This window comes from Rattus norvegicus, chromosome 14 (assembly GCF_036323735.1).
Source record: "Rattus norvegicus strain BN/NHsdMcwi chromosome 14, GRCr8, whole genome shotgun sequence".
NCBI lineage: Eukaryota > Metazoa > Chordata > Mammalia > Rodentia > Muridae > Rattus > Rattus norvegicus.
In genome coordinates this window covers 2,304,253-2,321,600 of record NC_086032.1, presented here as the reverse complement: position 1 = coordinate 2,321,600, position 17,348 = coordinate 2,304,253, and the positions used below count along the sequence as shown (strand labels likewise).

The 17,348-nt window shown below is 42.8% G+C and overlaps 1 protein-coding gene across 8 annotated transcripts in view; it reads left to right on the top strand.

The window, feature by feature from the left end:
• Rpap2 (RNA polymerase II associated protein 2) overlaps positions 1-17,348 on the top strand; it is a 78,286-nt gene that overhangs the window by 10,651 nt on the left and 50,287 nt on the right. For all 8 annotated transcript variants that reach the window (XM_063273014.1, XM_008769929.4, XM_006250548.5 and 5 more), the window contains one exon: positions 10,783-10,818. In XM_063273014.1, coding sequence (XP_063129084.1) covers positions 10,783-10,818 — 36 coding nt within the window. The remainder of the gene's footprint in view (positions 1-10,782; positions 10,819-17,348) is intronic.

Here is a 17,348-nt window from a genome sequence, read left to right as displayed (position 1 = left end):
CGTCCTTTAAGAAGGCCACCACTCTAAATTCTGCCAGCTCATTGACTGGTGACAGCGCTTTTGATGGTATATTCCTTCGTTATCCTTCCTGTGCAAAACCTACCCACCAGTCTTTGACCTTAAACCGAATATGATAAGACTAACTTGATCATCCCACCACTATCTGTAAGATTTCTCTTTTAGAAGAGTTAAAAACAGCATCGTTCGAGGTAAATGGGGGCTCACACTTTTTTTCATTAATTTGTTTATTCATTTTACATCTTGCTCACAGCTCCCCCCTTCCGACTCTCCTCCAATGCCTACCTTCACAAGTCCCTGTTTCCATTATCTCTTCCCCTTCTAAGAGAAGGGGAAGCCCCCCCTTGGGTACCCATCCGCCCTAAGACATCAAGTTGAAGCAAGACTAGGCACCTCCTCTCCCACTGAGGCCCAACCAGGCAGTCCAGGTAGGGAAGGGGATCCAGTGGCAGCAGCAGAGTCAGAGACGTCCACTTGTTAGGGAACCCACGTGAGGACCCAGCTGCTCGTCTCCTTCAGATGTTAGGGGCCTAGGTCCAGCCACATTGCGCTCTTTGGTTAGTGTTTCGGTCTCTCTGAGCCCCCATGAGCCCAGATTGAGTTCAACCCTCTATAGCATTCTATTACCTACTTCCAAACCATTTACCTAACCACACATGACAGTGCATGGCTGTAATCCCCAAACTCATGGAAGAAGCAGGCTTCGAGGAGGCGGGGCTCAAGGCAGTCCTTATCTATAGAATAAACTCCAGGCCAGCCTGGTGGACAGGAGACACTGTCTTAGTGAGAGAGAGAAGGAGAAGAGAAGGCTTTACCAAACAAGCTATCATGTCCTCAGACATAGTTATTGGCACTTAAACTGGCCTTTTTCCTAAAGTCTCACCTCTCTGTGTTCAGAATATCTGCTTTTCCTAAGAACGTGAAGCCTTGATCTATGTTACTTTGTTTGTGGTTATTAACCTTTCTTACATTTTCAGTGGAATGAAAATAGACTTTTATTTCTCTACTCTACACAAATGCCATTAATTTAAAAGTATGCAATATTCACCTGGCAAGTCACATGCATGCACATGCATATTCATGTCACCGTATATGTACCTGACAAGACACATGCATGCACATGCATATTCATGTCACCGTATATGTACCTGACAAGACACATGCATGCACATGCATATTCATGTCACCGTATATGTACCTGACAAGACACATGCATGCACATGCATATTCATGTCACCGTATATGTACCTGGCAAGTCACATGCATGCACATGCATATTCATGTCACCGTATATGTACCTGGCAAGTCACATGCATATACATGCATATTCATGTCATAGTATAGGTACCTGACAAGACACATGCTTGTATATGCATACTCATGTGCACACGTTAATCTCAATTTAATTGTAATTGAGATAACATAAATACAATAAATGATGAGACAATATTTAATAACCTGAGTATGTAAGGTAAGTCTTGTGACATCACTTAATGACAAACTGAAAACGAAAACCAGTGGGAGTTGGTTGGGATATTGAGCTCACTCGCTGTAGTGACCCCGCCTGCCATTGTTTCACTTTCTAGTTTTTCAGTTAACAACGTTGACTCTAATCTGAAAATATTAGAAGATTCCAGAAATGATTTGTAAGTTTTAAATTGTGAACCATTCCGAATAGCACAGTAGAAATCTCACACCACGTTGCTCCTCCTTGCTCATCCAGGGCATGAATCTTTTTTCTCCAAAGTAATCCCACTGTGCACATGTTCACCTGCCAGTCACTCACTAGCTGCCCAGGAAAAGAACAATGCAGTGAGGTTTGCTACCACTCATGATTTTAGGCGTCCACCTTGGGGTCTTGGGTGTGTCCCTCGTGCATTAGAGGACACTACTGTATGTCATGGGAAACAAGATCATACTGGCAAGAGAAGCCAGGCTGAGTGGTGTAGGAGGAGCTCTCAGGTCTTTGTCTTGTGGCGCTGAGGGTTGAACTTGGTGCCGTTTACCAGCTAATCAAGCCCAACAGATACACCCAGGACACACAGGTTTTGGGTTTTTTGTTTTGTTTTGTTTTGAGCAGAACCTGATCTGGCGTTGCTCTACATGATGAATTGAAAGAGAATCACAAAAGCTTAAAGGATCCAGAGAGTCCGTCTAGACCCTTTGTTAAGCAACCTTTCAAAAATTCAGCCTATTTTATAAGCTAATGGCGGCTTCTGCGTGAGGTCAGGATTCTTCTCATTGTACTCAGCGTGATTAGTGGAAGTTAGTGAAGGGGCAGCCTACACGTACACCTTCCCATTGATGTCGCCCAACCGGAAGAGCTTCTGCTTCTGGTGGTGGTAGGACTTCCCTGGATCAGACAGTGCTGGCTTAACCTCTAAGAGAGTGTGCCTGTGCTGTTACCCAGTAAATCCACTAGAGGTCACTGGTGTCACTGAGCTGCCTTTTAACGTGTTGATGCATTTTAGAGTAAATAGCAGGCCTTAGTGTTTAACATAGAGATTTTTGTTTTAAATCATAAACATAAATTACATGACAGTTATTTAACAGTCAATTTAAAATAAAAATTTTAAATCCATTTCAAATAAAAAATACCTTATTGCAATGAATTATAAACTTTTAAATTAATACATCTTGTAGTCTAACCTATGCATATAACTTTAAAAACCGTCATTAAATGTCTATTTTCTGCCATTTTTATGTCCTACTGACCACATGTCTGTTGTCACCTGCTGTTTGAGGAACAGTTTTGTTTACTCCAGCTCAGGGTTTCAGTAATGCTTTAGTATTAGCCCCAGACCATGGCTCCTCCTTTGTAAATGTAGAAGTTTGCATTTGTTTTAGTCACATTCTGATTAATGATCAGCATGAGATTGGATAGACTTGAACTGTCTAGTTATAAGCTCTGATTTAAGAATGTAGACTAACTAGAATGATAAAAATGAAGGTTGACAGAGAACTGGGTCAACGTTTTAAATGAGAAGAAAAGCCAGGGATATTTTTCATGTGTTTTAACCCTGACACATCATGGTCTTAGATGCCAATAGGAAACAGAATATTAAATTTGACCCAATTTGATCTCAAAAAGATTATTATAAATACAAGGATAAATTTACTAGATTTTAAAATCCCCTAGCCTCATATCAGATTTATAACTCTGTGCCTTAGTTAAGTTGACTATTTCTCTTACTGATGTATTAGAGTTAGGAAGTATCATTAAGTATAGTGAAAAATATCTATAATTAAAATGCATCCTTAAATAGTGGGGAGCAGTGCTCACAGACACGTCCCCTGTCACCTGCCAGAGGCAGAGCCCTGAGTTAGAGCCGTGCAGCTCATAGTGCATGATGTGCCTCACACTGTGACTTAGAATTGCTCACAGGACTGGTGGCCACAGACAGACCACAGGCAGTTCTGCTGCCAAAATGCCGCGCTCGGTAGATAGTCTGTGGTTGCATTTATAAATCCTGTATGGTTTCGTAAATGTAGAGTCTGACAGAGCTTGGAAGACACAAGTTTGTAGAATTACGTGCTAAATCTAAAAAAGGAAGGGCAAATGTTGAGAAGAAAATTTTGTTTTTAAAGATCAATGCTGACAGAGCTAAAAGCATCATGTGGCCTAGAGTTGGGGATTTTTCCGTATGAGTTCTAAGCAGTAAGCATGCACAATCTCAGGGTGGAAGCCAGAGTGTCTGCAGAACAGTCTTTATAACCGACTCCTGAGCGGAGGGAAGGATTTCAGTGTGTCCAGGTACACTTGAGTCTTTCCGTAGGGAGCACTGTTGTGTTGGTTCACAGATATACAAACAGACCTACATGAAGTTTGGGGTGTAGATTATTTCTGTTTTAGATTCACTTTGCTAAAATGTAAGTGAAGCATCTAGAGCCAGGTATGATGGCCGCATACATGTGATGGCAGCATCGGGAAGGCAGACGATAAGTCATTCTCCATTGCACTGTGAGTTCGAGGCTAAATTATGTCTCTAGTTCCAAACTATAAAAATACTTACATTAATCATCTGACTTACACTTTAGTGAAACTAAGAAGAGGTCTTTATGAACAGCCATTTTAAAAACATTCTGTAATGTTTTTACAGAATGTTTTTACAGCAATTGCTGGTTTGTGTTTTTGATTAGGCTTCCAGAACTATTACCAGAGCAACATAAATCATGAAGAAGATACTTGGCATGAAGAGAAATAGCCATTTTAACACACAAAGATAGTTTTAACTCTATCCAAGATTGAAAGCTGATGACCCTATCTTGTTCTCTGTAAGACTGCACACAGCAGTGTCAGCTGTAGGAGCCATCACCCCCTTCATAGGTTAGGGACCCACAAAGCTCTGGGCCCTCAGAATGTCAGCTCGTGTCCAGGCCAACAAGGACAGAAGATTGACGGAGTTTGTTCCGAGCCTACAGGCAGAACACACCAAAACTCATGTCCTCAGGGTATGGTTTCTCGTTTTTTTGTTTTTGTTTTTGTTTTTGAGGGGGTTGTGGTGGTGGTCGTCGTTGTTGTATTTGTTTTTCTCACACCAGAGGCAACATCAGGTGGAAAGAACTCAGAATTGGAAATGAGCCTAAATCTAATCTTGACTTACGTTAGCTGCGCAGTCTCAGGTCAGTCAGCCAGAGGCTTCCTTTTCCTTACCTGTAAAACCTTCTGGAAGTCAGAAGATGAAGTAGTGTGTAAACCACAGAGATGGCCTATGAAGGTGACAGAGTGCCAGCCACAGTAGTGGTGGTAGCCAAACAGCAGTAAAAATGGCCTGCACTGCACAGTAAAATGTCTAAGTGGTAACGCCCATGTTCTACACATCTGGCTCTGCTGTTGACTGAGGTGGGGAGACCCGCCCACTGACAAGGCTCGCTCCATCCGTCCTGACTGGATGCAGAAGGCAAGCTGTGCGCAGCATGCATCCCTTGCTCTCTGCTTCCTGACCAGATACCCTGGCAGAGATGATCTACAGTGATGCCTGGATCCAGCAGCCGGGATAAATGCTTTCCCCTAAGGGGCACATTTATCACAGTGTTTATGACGTGGGAGAAGCTAGCACCTGTCTGCATATGATTGCTCCTTACCGTATGCTAACATCCCTCCTGCCATCAGAAACAGTCAGACACAACAGTCTGAGACTGTGGTCCCCAGTGCTAAAGGCCGCGGCAGGAAGACCAGGTGAGACCTGGAGTTAAAGACCGGCCTGACCAACATAATGTGATCCCCTTTCAAAAAAAAAAAAAATCCACTCAATGAAAATGGGCTAGCTTAACCTGCACTGACTGTCCCTTGACTCAGTGACGTTTAGGCCTTGTTCTTACTTGGAACTCTGCTGTCAGGGTCTTAAACTAGAGCTTCCCTCCTACTCTGACCGTAGCTTTATCTATAGCTGTCAGTCTGTTCTGCGACCTCCTAACCTCCTGTCTCCCCAGCTCTGTTCTCCTGGGTTGACAGACCCTTGTCATACTTGCTTTCTCAGGCTCCGGTCGCACTTAACAGCCTTGCCCTCCAAGATGATTCCTCCCAAGGTCCAATCCATCTGTCCATCTGTCCGTCCATCCTCCCGTCCATCTATCCAATCCTCCCATCCATCCATCCATCATCCATCCATCCATCCTCCTGTCCGTCCATCCATCTATCCATCCATCCATCCATCCATCCATCCATCCATCCATCCATCCATCCATCCATCCATCCATTTTCCTGAACTTGGATTGGTGGGCATTATTGAGGAAGTTTTCAAGACCATTAACATTTTAGGTAGGATAGGGACAGTGGAACTGAAGTGTAGTGATGAACCACAGGGACACTTGTCTGGGTTACAGAGGTTGGGGTTGAATGTGAGGACATTGGCCTGTCAGCATTGTTCCTTTCTATAAACTCATTTTTTTCTCTTCCTTGCAAATAGATAGCTCTGCTCTTTGTTGCTGATTTTTTTTCCTTTGTCCTAGGCCTGCCTTTATGATTTAGTCCATTCCTCTTACTTTTAGATTAAATTCTTTCTCTCTACTTTAAAAGGGGGGAAACAGCAGTAAGAACATTAAGTTACCACCACAATAGTTACTGAGTTACTGGTGAACTCAACAAGAACTGTTTGAAGCAAGGGGTGGGAGTAGGTTCCAGGAGACAGGTAGATGGCTGGATGACAGCTGTGGACCTGAAAGTGACTCTCTAGGTGCATGGGTGTTCTGTCTGCACCTGTGTATCACGTGCACGTCCTACCCATCAGGTCCAAAAGTGCTCACCATGAGATGTGAGTCGTCATGGGAGGGCTTTGAATCAACCCAGGTCCTCTCTCTGCAAGGGCCAGTGCCCTTGCCCTCCGCCATCTCTCCAGCTGAGGCAGACTTCTTTAAAGAAAGCTGACAACAAAGGGGTCAGTGGAATACTGACATTGACAGACAGGGAGGTGTTGGCCTGGTAAGAGGGAGTGGCTTTCAGTATGATCTCCCTCTTTAAAAAGAAAGGCATATAGAGGGAGTGTCAAAGGATTTCTTCAAACATCTTTAGATATAAACTATGTGTGTGTGTGTATGTATATATGTATGTATATATGCATGCATGCAAACTGTTGCTATAAACTGACCAGCTGAAATCATTCCCGGTTTTTCTTGATTGGTTCAGCATCGTCTCTGATATCCTCTTCATATAACTCTCATGCATTTAACATGTTCTCTTGAATTATATGATGAATCTGATTTTTTTATCATATGTTTATTTAACACAAAATATACTATGAAATGTGTATGTGATATGCATGTGTGTGATGTATGCACGTGTGGGTGCTACATGCATGTGTGTGATACCCATATGTGTGTAGTGTATACATGTGTGTGATGTATATGTGTGTGGCGTGCATGTGTGCAGTATATGTGTGTGTGACATGCACATGCGGTATATATGTGATATGTGCACGTGCGTGGTGTTTATGTGATATGTGCACGTGCGTGGTGTTTATGTGATATATGCATGTGATATCCGCATGTATGCGTTGAGTATTCTGCTCTATTATTCTCCACCTTATTCTCTTGGAAGAGGGTTTGGACATGGAGCCAGGCTGACAGCCAGCAAGCTGCAGGACAGCACCCTCCTGTCTCTGCCCCACAGTGGGGGTTATGTCCAAGCACACAGCTATACCCAGGTTTTACCTGGGTGCTGGGATTTATACGCTGACCTTCATGCTATGTAAGCTCTTTTGCCCACTGAGTCACGTCTGCAGCCCCCAGTAGGACGACTTCAGCATGGAGTGGTACATGGATACTGGCCCTCTGGGGCAGCATCACGCTGTTCTAAGAGTAGAGAGGACTCGCTGAGCACTAAGTTAGGTGAGCAAGCAGAGGCCCACGTGCTCGTTCCTCCTTTGCCCCGACTGTGGGTGGTTTTTACACGTCTGCCTTGACTTCCACAGTGACGGAGTAAGCACATTACAGTCACCGGTGCTTGTGAGCCAGATAGTCGTTTCTTCCCTAAGTTAGCTTTTGTCAGGGTTTATCAACAGCAACAGGACTGGAACTAGGGCACCCTACAAGCCTGCTGACCGAAGTTGATTCCCAGGATCTCTGTAAAGGTGGAAGGAGAAAATGGACTCCACACATGCACTGTGGCACTTGGACACCTGCTCCCACACACACTTCACATACAGTGATGATGACTTTAATATTTTAGCCAAAAGCCTGTTGTCTTAGAGTTACTACTGTTAGGACTAAGCAACTCCCGTGGAGAAAGGGCTTGGTTTATTTGGCTTACGTAGCACCAGTGTTACTACATTGAAGAGGCGCAAAGCAGGGATTCAGACCTGTGAGTCAGCTGAGGCAGGAGCCCTGGAGGGTGCTGTGTCCTGGCTGGCTGCCCATGGCTTGTTGACTGTTCGTGTAGAACTCAGGACCACAGCCCAGGGGTGGCCCCGCCCACAAGGGGCTGGGCTCCCCTGTCGACCTCTACTTAAGAAAGTGCACACAGGGTGGCTTGCTTACAGCCTGGTCTTGTGGAGACAGTTTCTCAGTCGAGACTCCCTCCTTTCAGAAGACACTAGCTTGTGCAGGGTGACATAAACCTAGCTAGGATATATGGAATGAGTAGAGGTATAGACAGAAGAGTGGAAGAAGTGTGGAAACCGTCCACACCGTAAGCGTTCCGAGTGACCAGTGGAATGAATGGTAATGGTTATTTGCCATCCAAGGAGTAGCATTTACAGCCTTGAACACCATCAAACTCAAGTGAGGACTGTGAGTTGATTTCAGAGAACAGAAGGCAGCAGGGAAACCAGGACCATGGAGAAGCTGGGGAAAGGCCTGCTGCTGTGGGCCACAGGAGAATGGGAGAGTTGCTGAGCTGCAGGATGGCAGGAATGGCAGACAAGGCTTCATTCCATGAGCCTTACGATGGGAAGAACTAAGGATGTAGTGGGAAAGATGTCAGCCGTGAGTCCCGTCACAAGGACAGGAGAGCTGAGAGCCGTCCTGCCGAGAAACGAGTGTGCAGGCTTTCCTGGGTGAGGGTTAGCTGGCCAGCTCCGTGATCACTGTAGAGGGAGGCCCTTGGACCTGACATTTTAAATTGGCAGCCTTGAAAGGCCAAAATTCAAATACGTTCTAGTTTCATCTGTACATTAGCTTGACTTTTAATTAAAAGGGTTAGGTTGGGGGTTTTGTTCTTGGCTTTAAAATTGTTTTGCAGTTTTACACCCCCCCTTGTAACCCTTGTTTGGCCTTTAAATAGGATATATATTCGGTGGCTTATCGTCTCTGTATTGCACCCCTGGGCCTTTATATTTCGTTTTGCTTCCTGTTTATTTGGAGTTCAGAGGCACTTGTTCTTCTTAACTTAGGGAAGGAACACGTAGTAGAACATTTGCCAAGTGTGCGGGAGGCCCTGGGTTCAGACTCTAGCACCACAAAAATTACCTTTTTCCTTCCTTTTTCTTTTAATTCTATGCACATTGGTGCATTGGTGCTCAGTCTGCATGTATGTTTGTGTGAGATCTTGGCATTATAGACAGTTTCGACCTAACATGTGAGTCCTGGGAATTGAACCCTGGTCTTAGAAGAGCAGTCGGTGCTCTTACCTGCTGAGCCACTTCCCCAGCCACAACACAAAAATTACTTGTATGGGCTGGGGATTTAGCTCAGTGGTAGAGCGCTTACCTAGGAAGCACAAGGCCGTGGGTTCGGTCCCCAGCTCCGAAAAAAAAAAAGAACCAAAAAAAAAAAAATTACTTGTAAAAGAAGGCCTCTTTTTAGTCACTTCAGTGGTACTTGGATATTTCTGTGTTTGCCCCCCTTTTTTCCTCTGAAGCAGCCGCAGCTGGCCTTGAACTTCTGTTGCTCTGTGACAAGACATTCTGGGGAAACACAACATACATCCTACCTACCCCAGTTAGGGAGCCCAGAACAGACCAAAGTCTGTGACCCAGGGATATGGTTGAGGGATTACTAACAGGAGCAGAAATGATCAAAGTCAACTGCATTACCAAAGCTGACCCCAGCATGGGTGATAGTTCACAGAAGCCAGCAACCCTGAGGACACTCCACAGCCTCAACAGATTGGCTGAGTGCCTTTCCAGGTGACTCATTCTAAAGCTCTTCCAGGCAGCTGGGCTGGTTTCTGCTTCTTCCAGGCAGCTGTTCTGGTCTTCCATAGCATTCATTTCAGCTTGGCTTCTCTGAGAATGACTCTCTGCATGCCTCATTATTTACCTCTGAAGGGAGGGGCCTAGTGAATCTGGTCAGTTTCAGGGACTACCTGTTTTGAGCTGTTGACCATCTGGTTTGAGAAGTTCCCTGAGGGATGGAATGTTTCTCTCTCAGAGGAGTCTGGTACATTACTACTTCTGATCCTGGTGCCTCCGTCTTCTGAGTGTTGGGATTGTGGCGTGCACCACCACACCTGGTTAATGTGGTGCTGGCAGTGAAGTAATCTAGGCAGGCTGTGCCAACGGAGCTTTGTCTCCAGCTCTGCATCTGCCTTCTCAGTATTCATAATGGTCAAATGTGCTCCCTGACAGTATACCCAAACTGTTCATAGAGTTAAGGTTAACTTAATCCATCTGTACAGGGGCTGAAGAGGTGGCTTAGTGGTTAAAGCACATTGCTGCTTTTGCAGAGAGGACCCTGGTCTACTTCCTCATGACTACATGTAACTCTCAACTGCCTGTAACTGACCACCCATTCTGACTTCTCCAGGCACAGCACACACTTAGTACACAGATAGTCATGTAGCCAAAACAGCTCTTTAAAAAGCCAGGTATGGTGGCAGCTTTACTCCCAGCATTGGGCCTTTATGAGTTCAAGACCTTCAAAACCAAAACTAAAACCAGATGAGAATTACAATATAGTTTCTGTCTGAAAGATCTGGTGGATCAATCAGTTAAGAAGCCAACTTAAACATGTGTAAAGGAAAGCATTTAGGTAATAGTTCTGAATAAAGAAAACCTGATAACATATTAATTGAAGCTCACAGTGATTAGAACTTAGAAAACAGAGTGATTTTACTTTTGCCCACATTTGTCAAAGGAAGCTGTACTGTGTGCATGGAATTTGAACTTAGTCTTGAAAATTAGTAAATTTTAAGTAAAAAACAAAACCACCAAATCCAGATTTTTGTGCATGTATTTTACAGTACTTTGTCCTTTATTTCTGTGAGGGAGAAAAAGTCAGCTGAATTGCTCCTTTAATTATATTTACGCAGTACAGCTGCAGTAAACGCTTGCCCATGTTTGCTGGGTCAGTGGCCTTCAGGTTCTTCTCTCTGTGTTTTTGTTCCAGGCCTCCTGAATTTCAGCTGCTGAAGAAAGGACAAAGGTTCGTTCCAGTCAGTTTCACTGACCTGAGTGGGCCAGGTGGCGTGAACGCCTGGACTTCCTGTGCTGGTGTGCTACAAAGAAACGTGTGACACGTTCAACATTTTCCTTTGTGAGGGAAAGATGATTTGTTTGATCTGTCTGATTTATCGTACAGCTGTCCCACTGAGGAAGTCTAATTGAACCTGTTGAAATAGACACAAACACAGCCTGTATCTCAGACATCACTCCTTTGTTGGTGAGGTCGTGCCCATTATATTTGGAGAAAGCGTTTTATGGTCTTGTTTTATTAGATTTTAAGATATTACTGTGTTAATGATTTGAAAGCATATGAAAGTATTGATATGAAGCATGGGTTGTAGGTTTTGGGTTTGGGCTTTTGGTTTTGCTAATCCCACCTCACAGCTCTTCATGGTGGTGTTTGCCCAGCTCCAGCCATCTCTCAGGACAGGGCCTTTCACTCTCAGATTAAATGTCCCTGGTTGCTGGTCACTGCCTTAGTCACAGGGCATTGAGCACAAATAAGAGACCCTTGTTTATTGCTGGACACCATTATGGCTTTAACCTAGTATAAAATGTAATTGCCTTAAAAGACAATTAAACCTCAAGAGACAGAATGGGATATAAAAACTATGAAGGTTTCTTTCAACTTCTTTTTAATTGGATATTTTATTTATTTACATTGCAAATGTTAGCCCTTTCCGGGTTTCCCCATGCTTCTATGATGGTGCTCCCCCCCCCCCCCCATACCCTGCTACACAGTACTTCCTCCGGGCCCTGGCATTCCCCTACACGGGGGCATCTAGCCTTCACAGAACTAAGGGCCTCTCTTCTCATTGATCCCTGAGAAGACCACCCTCTGCTAAATATGCAGCTGGAGCCATGGGTCCCTCCATGTGTCCTCTTTGGTTGGTGGTTTATTCCCTGGGAGCTCTGGAGGGTCTGGTTGGTTGATGTTGTTCTTCCTATGGGGTTGCAAACCCTTTCAGCTCCTTCAGTTCTTTCTCTAACTCCTCCTTCGGGGCCCCTGTGCTCAGCTCAATGGTTGACTTCGAGGCTGTGCCTCTGTATTAGGCTCCGGCAGAGCCTCTGAGGAGACAGGTATAACAGGCTTCTGTCAGCATGCATTTCTTGGCATCCGCAATATTGTCTGGGTTTGGTGTGACTATGTATGGGATGGATCCCCAGTTGCAGCAGTCTCTAAATGGCCTTTCCTTCAGTCTCTGTTCTACACTTTGTCTCCGTATTTCCTTTGGACAGGAGCAGTTCTGGGTTAAAAATTCGGAAATGGGTGGGTGGCCCCATTCCTCAAATGAGGGCCTTGCCTAACCTCTGTATGTGGTCTCTATAGGTTCTCCCTCCCCTTGGTTGGGCATTTCAGCTAATCTCATCCCCTTGGGGCCCTGGGAGCCTCCGGCTTTCCTGGTATCTGGGACTTGCTGGTGGCTACCCCATTTCCCCATTGCCACACACCTCTGTTCAAATTCCTGACCTCTGTATAACATCCCCCTCTCCCTCACACCTGAACCTGCTCCCCCTTTCCCCCTGACTCTCCTCTATTCCTCTCAAATGCCTTCTACCCTCTACCTCCCATGACTATTTTCTTCCCCCTTCTAAGAGGACTGAAGAAATCCACACTTTGGTCTTTTTTGAGCTTCATGTGGTCTGTGGATTATATCTTGGGTATTCCAAGCTTTTGGGCTAATATCCACTTATCAATGAGTGAGTACCATGTGTGTTCTTTTGTGATTCAGATACCTCACTCAGGATATTTTCTAGTTCTACCCATTTGCCTAAGAATTTCATGAAGTCACTGTTCATAATAGCTGAGTAGTACTCCATTGTGTAAATGTACCACATTTTCTGTATCCAGTACCATGCCATTTTTATCACTTTTGCTCTGTAATACAGCTTGAGGTCAGGGATGGTGATTCTCCCAGAAGTTCTTTTATTGTTGAGGATAGTTTTCAATATCCTCGGTTTTTTTATTCTTCCAAATGAATTTGCAAATTCTTCTTTCTAATTCTATGAAGAATTGAGTTGGAATTTTGATGGGGATGGCATTGAATCTGTAGATTGCTTTTGGCAAGATGGACATTTTTACTATATTAGTCCTGCCAATCCATGAGCATGGGAGATCTTTCCATCTTCTGAGATCTTCTTCAACTTCTTTCTTCAGAGACTTGAAATTCTTGTCATACAGATCTTTCACTTGCTTGGTTAGAGTAACATCAAGGTATTTTATATTATTTGGAACTATTATGAAGGGTGTCGTTTCCCTAATTTCTTTCTCAGCCTGTTTATCCTTTGAATAGAGGAAGGCTACTGATTTGTTTGAGTTAATTTTATATCCAGCCACTTTGCTGAAGGTGTTTATCAGCTGTAGGAGTTCTCTGGTGGGATTGTTAGGGTTACTTAAGTATACTATCCTGTCATCTGCAAATAGTGATATTTTGACTTCTTCCTTTCCAATTTGTATCCCTTTGACCTTCTTTTGTTGTCTAATTGCTCTGACTATATTGAATAAGTAGGGAGAGAGTGGGCAGCTTTGTCTAGTCCCTGATTTTAGTGGGATTGCTTCAAGTTTCTCTCGATTTAGTTTGATGTTGGTTACTGGTTTGCTGTATATTGCTTTTACTATGTTTAGATATGGGCCTTGAATTCCTGAACTTTCCAGGACTTTTATCATGAAGGGGTGTTGAATTTTGTTAAATGTTTTCTCAGCATCTAATGAAATGATGATGTGGGTTTTTTTTCTTTGAATTTGTTTATATAGTGGATTATGTTGATGAATTTCCATATATTGAACCATTCCTGCATCCTTGGGATAAAGCCTACTTTATCATGATGTATGATCACTTTGATATATTCTTTAATTCAGTTTGCAAGAATTGTTTTTTATTGAGTAATTTTGTATCGATATTCATAAGGGAACTTGGTCTGAAGTTTTCTTTGTTGGGTCTTAGTGTGGTTTAGGTATAAAGGTAATTGTGGCTTCTTAGAACGAATTGGGTAGTGCTCCTTCTGTTTCTATTTTGTGGAATAGTTTGAAGAGTATTGCTATTAGGCTTTCTTTGAAGGTCTGATAGAATTCTGCACTAAACCCAGCTGGCCCTGGGCTTTTTTTTTTTTTTTTTTTTTGGTTGGGAGACTTTTAATGACTGCTTCTGTTTCTTTAGGGGTTATGGGACTGTTTAGATGGCTTATCTGATCCTGCTTACACTTTGGTACCTGGTATCTGTCTAGAAAATTGTCCATTTCCTCCAGATTTTCAGTTTTGTTGAGTATAGGCTTTTATAGTAGGATCTGATGTTTTTGTTTTTGTTTTTTGTTTTTTAATTTCTTTGATTTCTGTTGTAATGTCTCCATTTTCATTTCTGATTTTGTTAATTTGGATACTCTGTCTGTGCCCTCTGGTTAGTCTGGTTAAGTGTTTGTCTATCTTGTTGATTTCTCTCAAAGAACCAGCTCCTGGTTTTGTTGATTCTTTGTATAGTTTTTTGTTTCTACTTGGTTGATTTCAGCCATGTTTGATTATTTCCTGCTGTCTACTTCTCTTGGGTATATTTGATTCTTTTTGTTCTAGAGTTTTCAGGTGTGCTGTCAAGCTGCTAGTGTGTGCTCTCTCCAGTTTCTTTTTGGAGGCACTTAGAGCTATGAGTTTTCCTCCTAGCACAGCTTTCATTGTGTCCCATAAGTTGGGGTTTGTTGTGCCTTCATTTTCATTAAATTCTAAAATGTCTTTAATTTCTTTCTTTATTTCTTCCTTGACTAAGTTATCACTGAGTAGAGCATTGTTCAGCTTCCACGTGTATGTGGACTTCCTGTTGTTTTGTTGTTGTTGGTTTTGGAAAACCAGCCTTAGTCTGTGGTGATCTTATAGGACGCATGTCAGTTTTCTTGTATCTGTTGAGGCCTGTTTTGTGACCAATTTTATGGTCAGTTTTGGTGAAAGTACCATGCATGAGGTGCTGAGAAGAAGGTGTATTCTTTTGTTTTAGGATGAAATGTTCTATAGATATCTGTTAAATCCATTTGGTTCATAACTTCCGTTAGTTTCACTGTGTCTCTGTCTAGTTTCTGTTTCCGTGATCTGTCTATTGATGAAGGTAGGGCGTTGAAGTCTCCCACTATTATTGTGTGAGATGCAATGTGTGCTTTGAGCTTTAGTAAAGTTTTTTTATGAATGTGGAATGTGCCCTTGCATTTGGAGCATAGATGTTTAGAACTGACAGTTCATCCTGGTAGATTTTTCCTTTGATGAGTATGAAGTGTCCTTCCTTATTTTTTTTTTTTTTTGATAACTTTTGGTTGAAAGTTGATTTTATTCGATATTAGAATGGCTACTCCAGCTTCTTTCTTGGGACTATTTGCATGGAAAATATTTTTTCAGACCTTTACTCTGAGGTAGTGTCTGTCTTTGTCACTGAGGTGCATTTCCTGTATGCAGCAGAATGCTGGGTCCTCTTAACATATCCAGTCTGTTAGTCTGTGTCTTTTTATTGGGGAGTTGAATCCATTGATGTTAAGAGATATTAAGGAATAGTGATCGTCACTTCCTATTGTTTTTGTTGTTAGAGGTGGAATTGTGTTTGTGTGTCTCTCTTCTTTTGGGTTTCTTGCAAGAAGATTGCTTTCTTGCTTTTTCTAGGGTGTAGTTTCCCTCTTTGTGTTGGAGTTTTCCTTTTATTATCCTTTGTAGGGCTGGATTTGTGTAAATTTGGTTTTGTCATGGAATATCTTGGTCTCTAAATCTATGTTAATTGAGTTTTGCTGGATATAGTAGCCTGGGCTGGCATTTGTGTTCTCTGGTCTAGGGTCTGTATGACATCTACCTTGGATCTTTTGACTTTCATAGTCTCTGGTGAGAAGTCTGGTGTAATTCTGATAGGTCTGCCTTTATATGTTCACTTGACCTTTTTCTCTTACTGCTTTTAATATTCTTTCTTTGTTTTGTGCATTTGGAGGGAATTTCTTTTCTGGCCCAATCTATTTGGAGTTCTGTAGGCTTCTTGTATGTTTATGGGCATCTCTTTCTTTAAGTTAGGGAAATTTTCTTCTATAACTTTGTTGATGATATTTACTGGCCCTTTAAGTTGGGAATCTTTGCTCTCTTCTATACCTATTATCCTTAGGTTTGATCTCATTGTGTCCTGGATTTCCTGGATGTTTTGAGTTAGGAGATTTTTGCATTTTGCATTTTCTTTGACAGTTGTGTCAATGTTTTCTGTGGTATCTTCTGCACCTGAGATTCTCTCTTCTATCTCTTGTATTCTGTTGGTGATTCTTCTTGCATCCATGACTCCTGATCTCTTTCCTAGGTTTTCTATCTCCAGGGATGACTCTCTTGGTGATTTCTTTTATTGTTTCTATTTCCACTTTTAGATCCTGGATAGTTTTGTTCAATTCCTTCACCTGTTTGGTTGTGTTTTCCTGTAATTCTTTAAGGAATTTTTGTGTTTCCTCTTTAAGGGTTTCCCCCTGTTTACCTCTGTTCTCCTGTATTTCTTTAAGGGAGTTATGTATGTCCTTCTTAAAGTCCTCTATCATCATCATGAGATGTGATTTTAAACCCGAATCTTGCTTTTCAGGTGTGTTAAAGTATCTAGTACTTGCTGTGCTGGGAGAACTGGGTTTTGATGATGCCATGTAGTCTTGGTTTCTGTTGCTTATGTTCTTGCACTTACCTCTCGCCATTATCTCTGATGTTAGTTGGTCTTGCTGTCTCTGACTAGAGCTTGTCCCTCCTGTGGGCCTGTGAGCCTGTGATCTTAGGTGTGTCAGCACTCCTGGGAGACCAGTTCTCTCCAGGATGGATTCGGGTGTGGAGAGCTGTGCCACAGGGTTAGCTCTGGAGCACAGTTGGAGACTGGAAGGCAACTTTTTTTATGTATTTCATTTTTTTTATATGTGTAAGTGTTGCCTGCGTGTATGTTGATGTGAGATATATATATATATATATATATATATATATATATATATATATATATATATATATATATATGCTTGCCTGGTGGGCACTGGGCGGTCAGCTGTTGGATCCCTGGATCTGGAGTTAAGGGTAGTTGTGAACCACCTGAGTGCTGGGCATTGAACCCATGTCCTCCCTAGTGGAATTTCTTTTTTTTTTTTTCTTTTCTTTTTTTCGGAGCTGGGGACCGAACCCAGGGCCTTGTGCTTGCTAGGCAAGCGCTCTACCACTGAGCTAAATCCCCAACCCCCCTAGTGGAATTTCTTAAACTTTCTTTTTTTTTTTTTTTTTTTTTTTTTTTTTTTTGGTTCTTTTTTTCGGAGCTGGGGACCGAACCCAGGGCCTTGCGCTTCCTAGGCAAGCGCTCTACCACTGAGCTAAATCCCCAACCCCTAAACTTTCTTTTCTTCTTATCCAAAAGTCACTTGCCTAATGATGTCGGTTAGATTCTAGTAAAAAACTGTATGTGACCCTGAACTTTGGAAATCTCAAATCAGTTTCTGTATTCCCACTAGACTGACCCTGAACTTTGGAATCTCGATCAGTTTCTGGATTCCCCC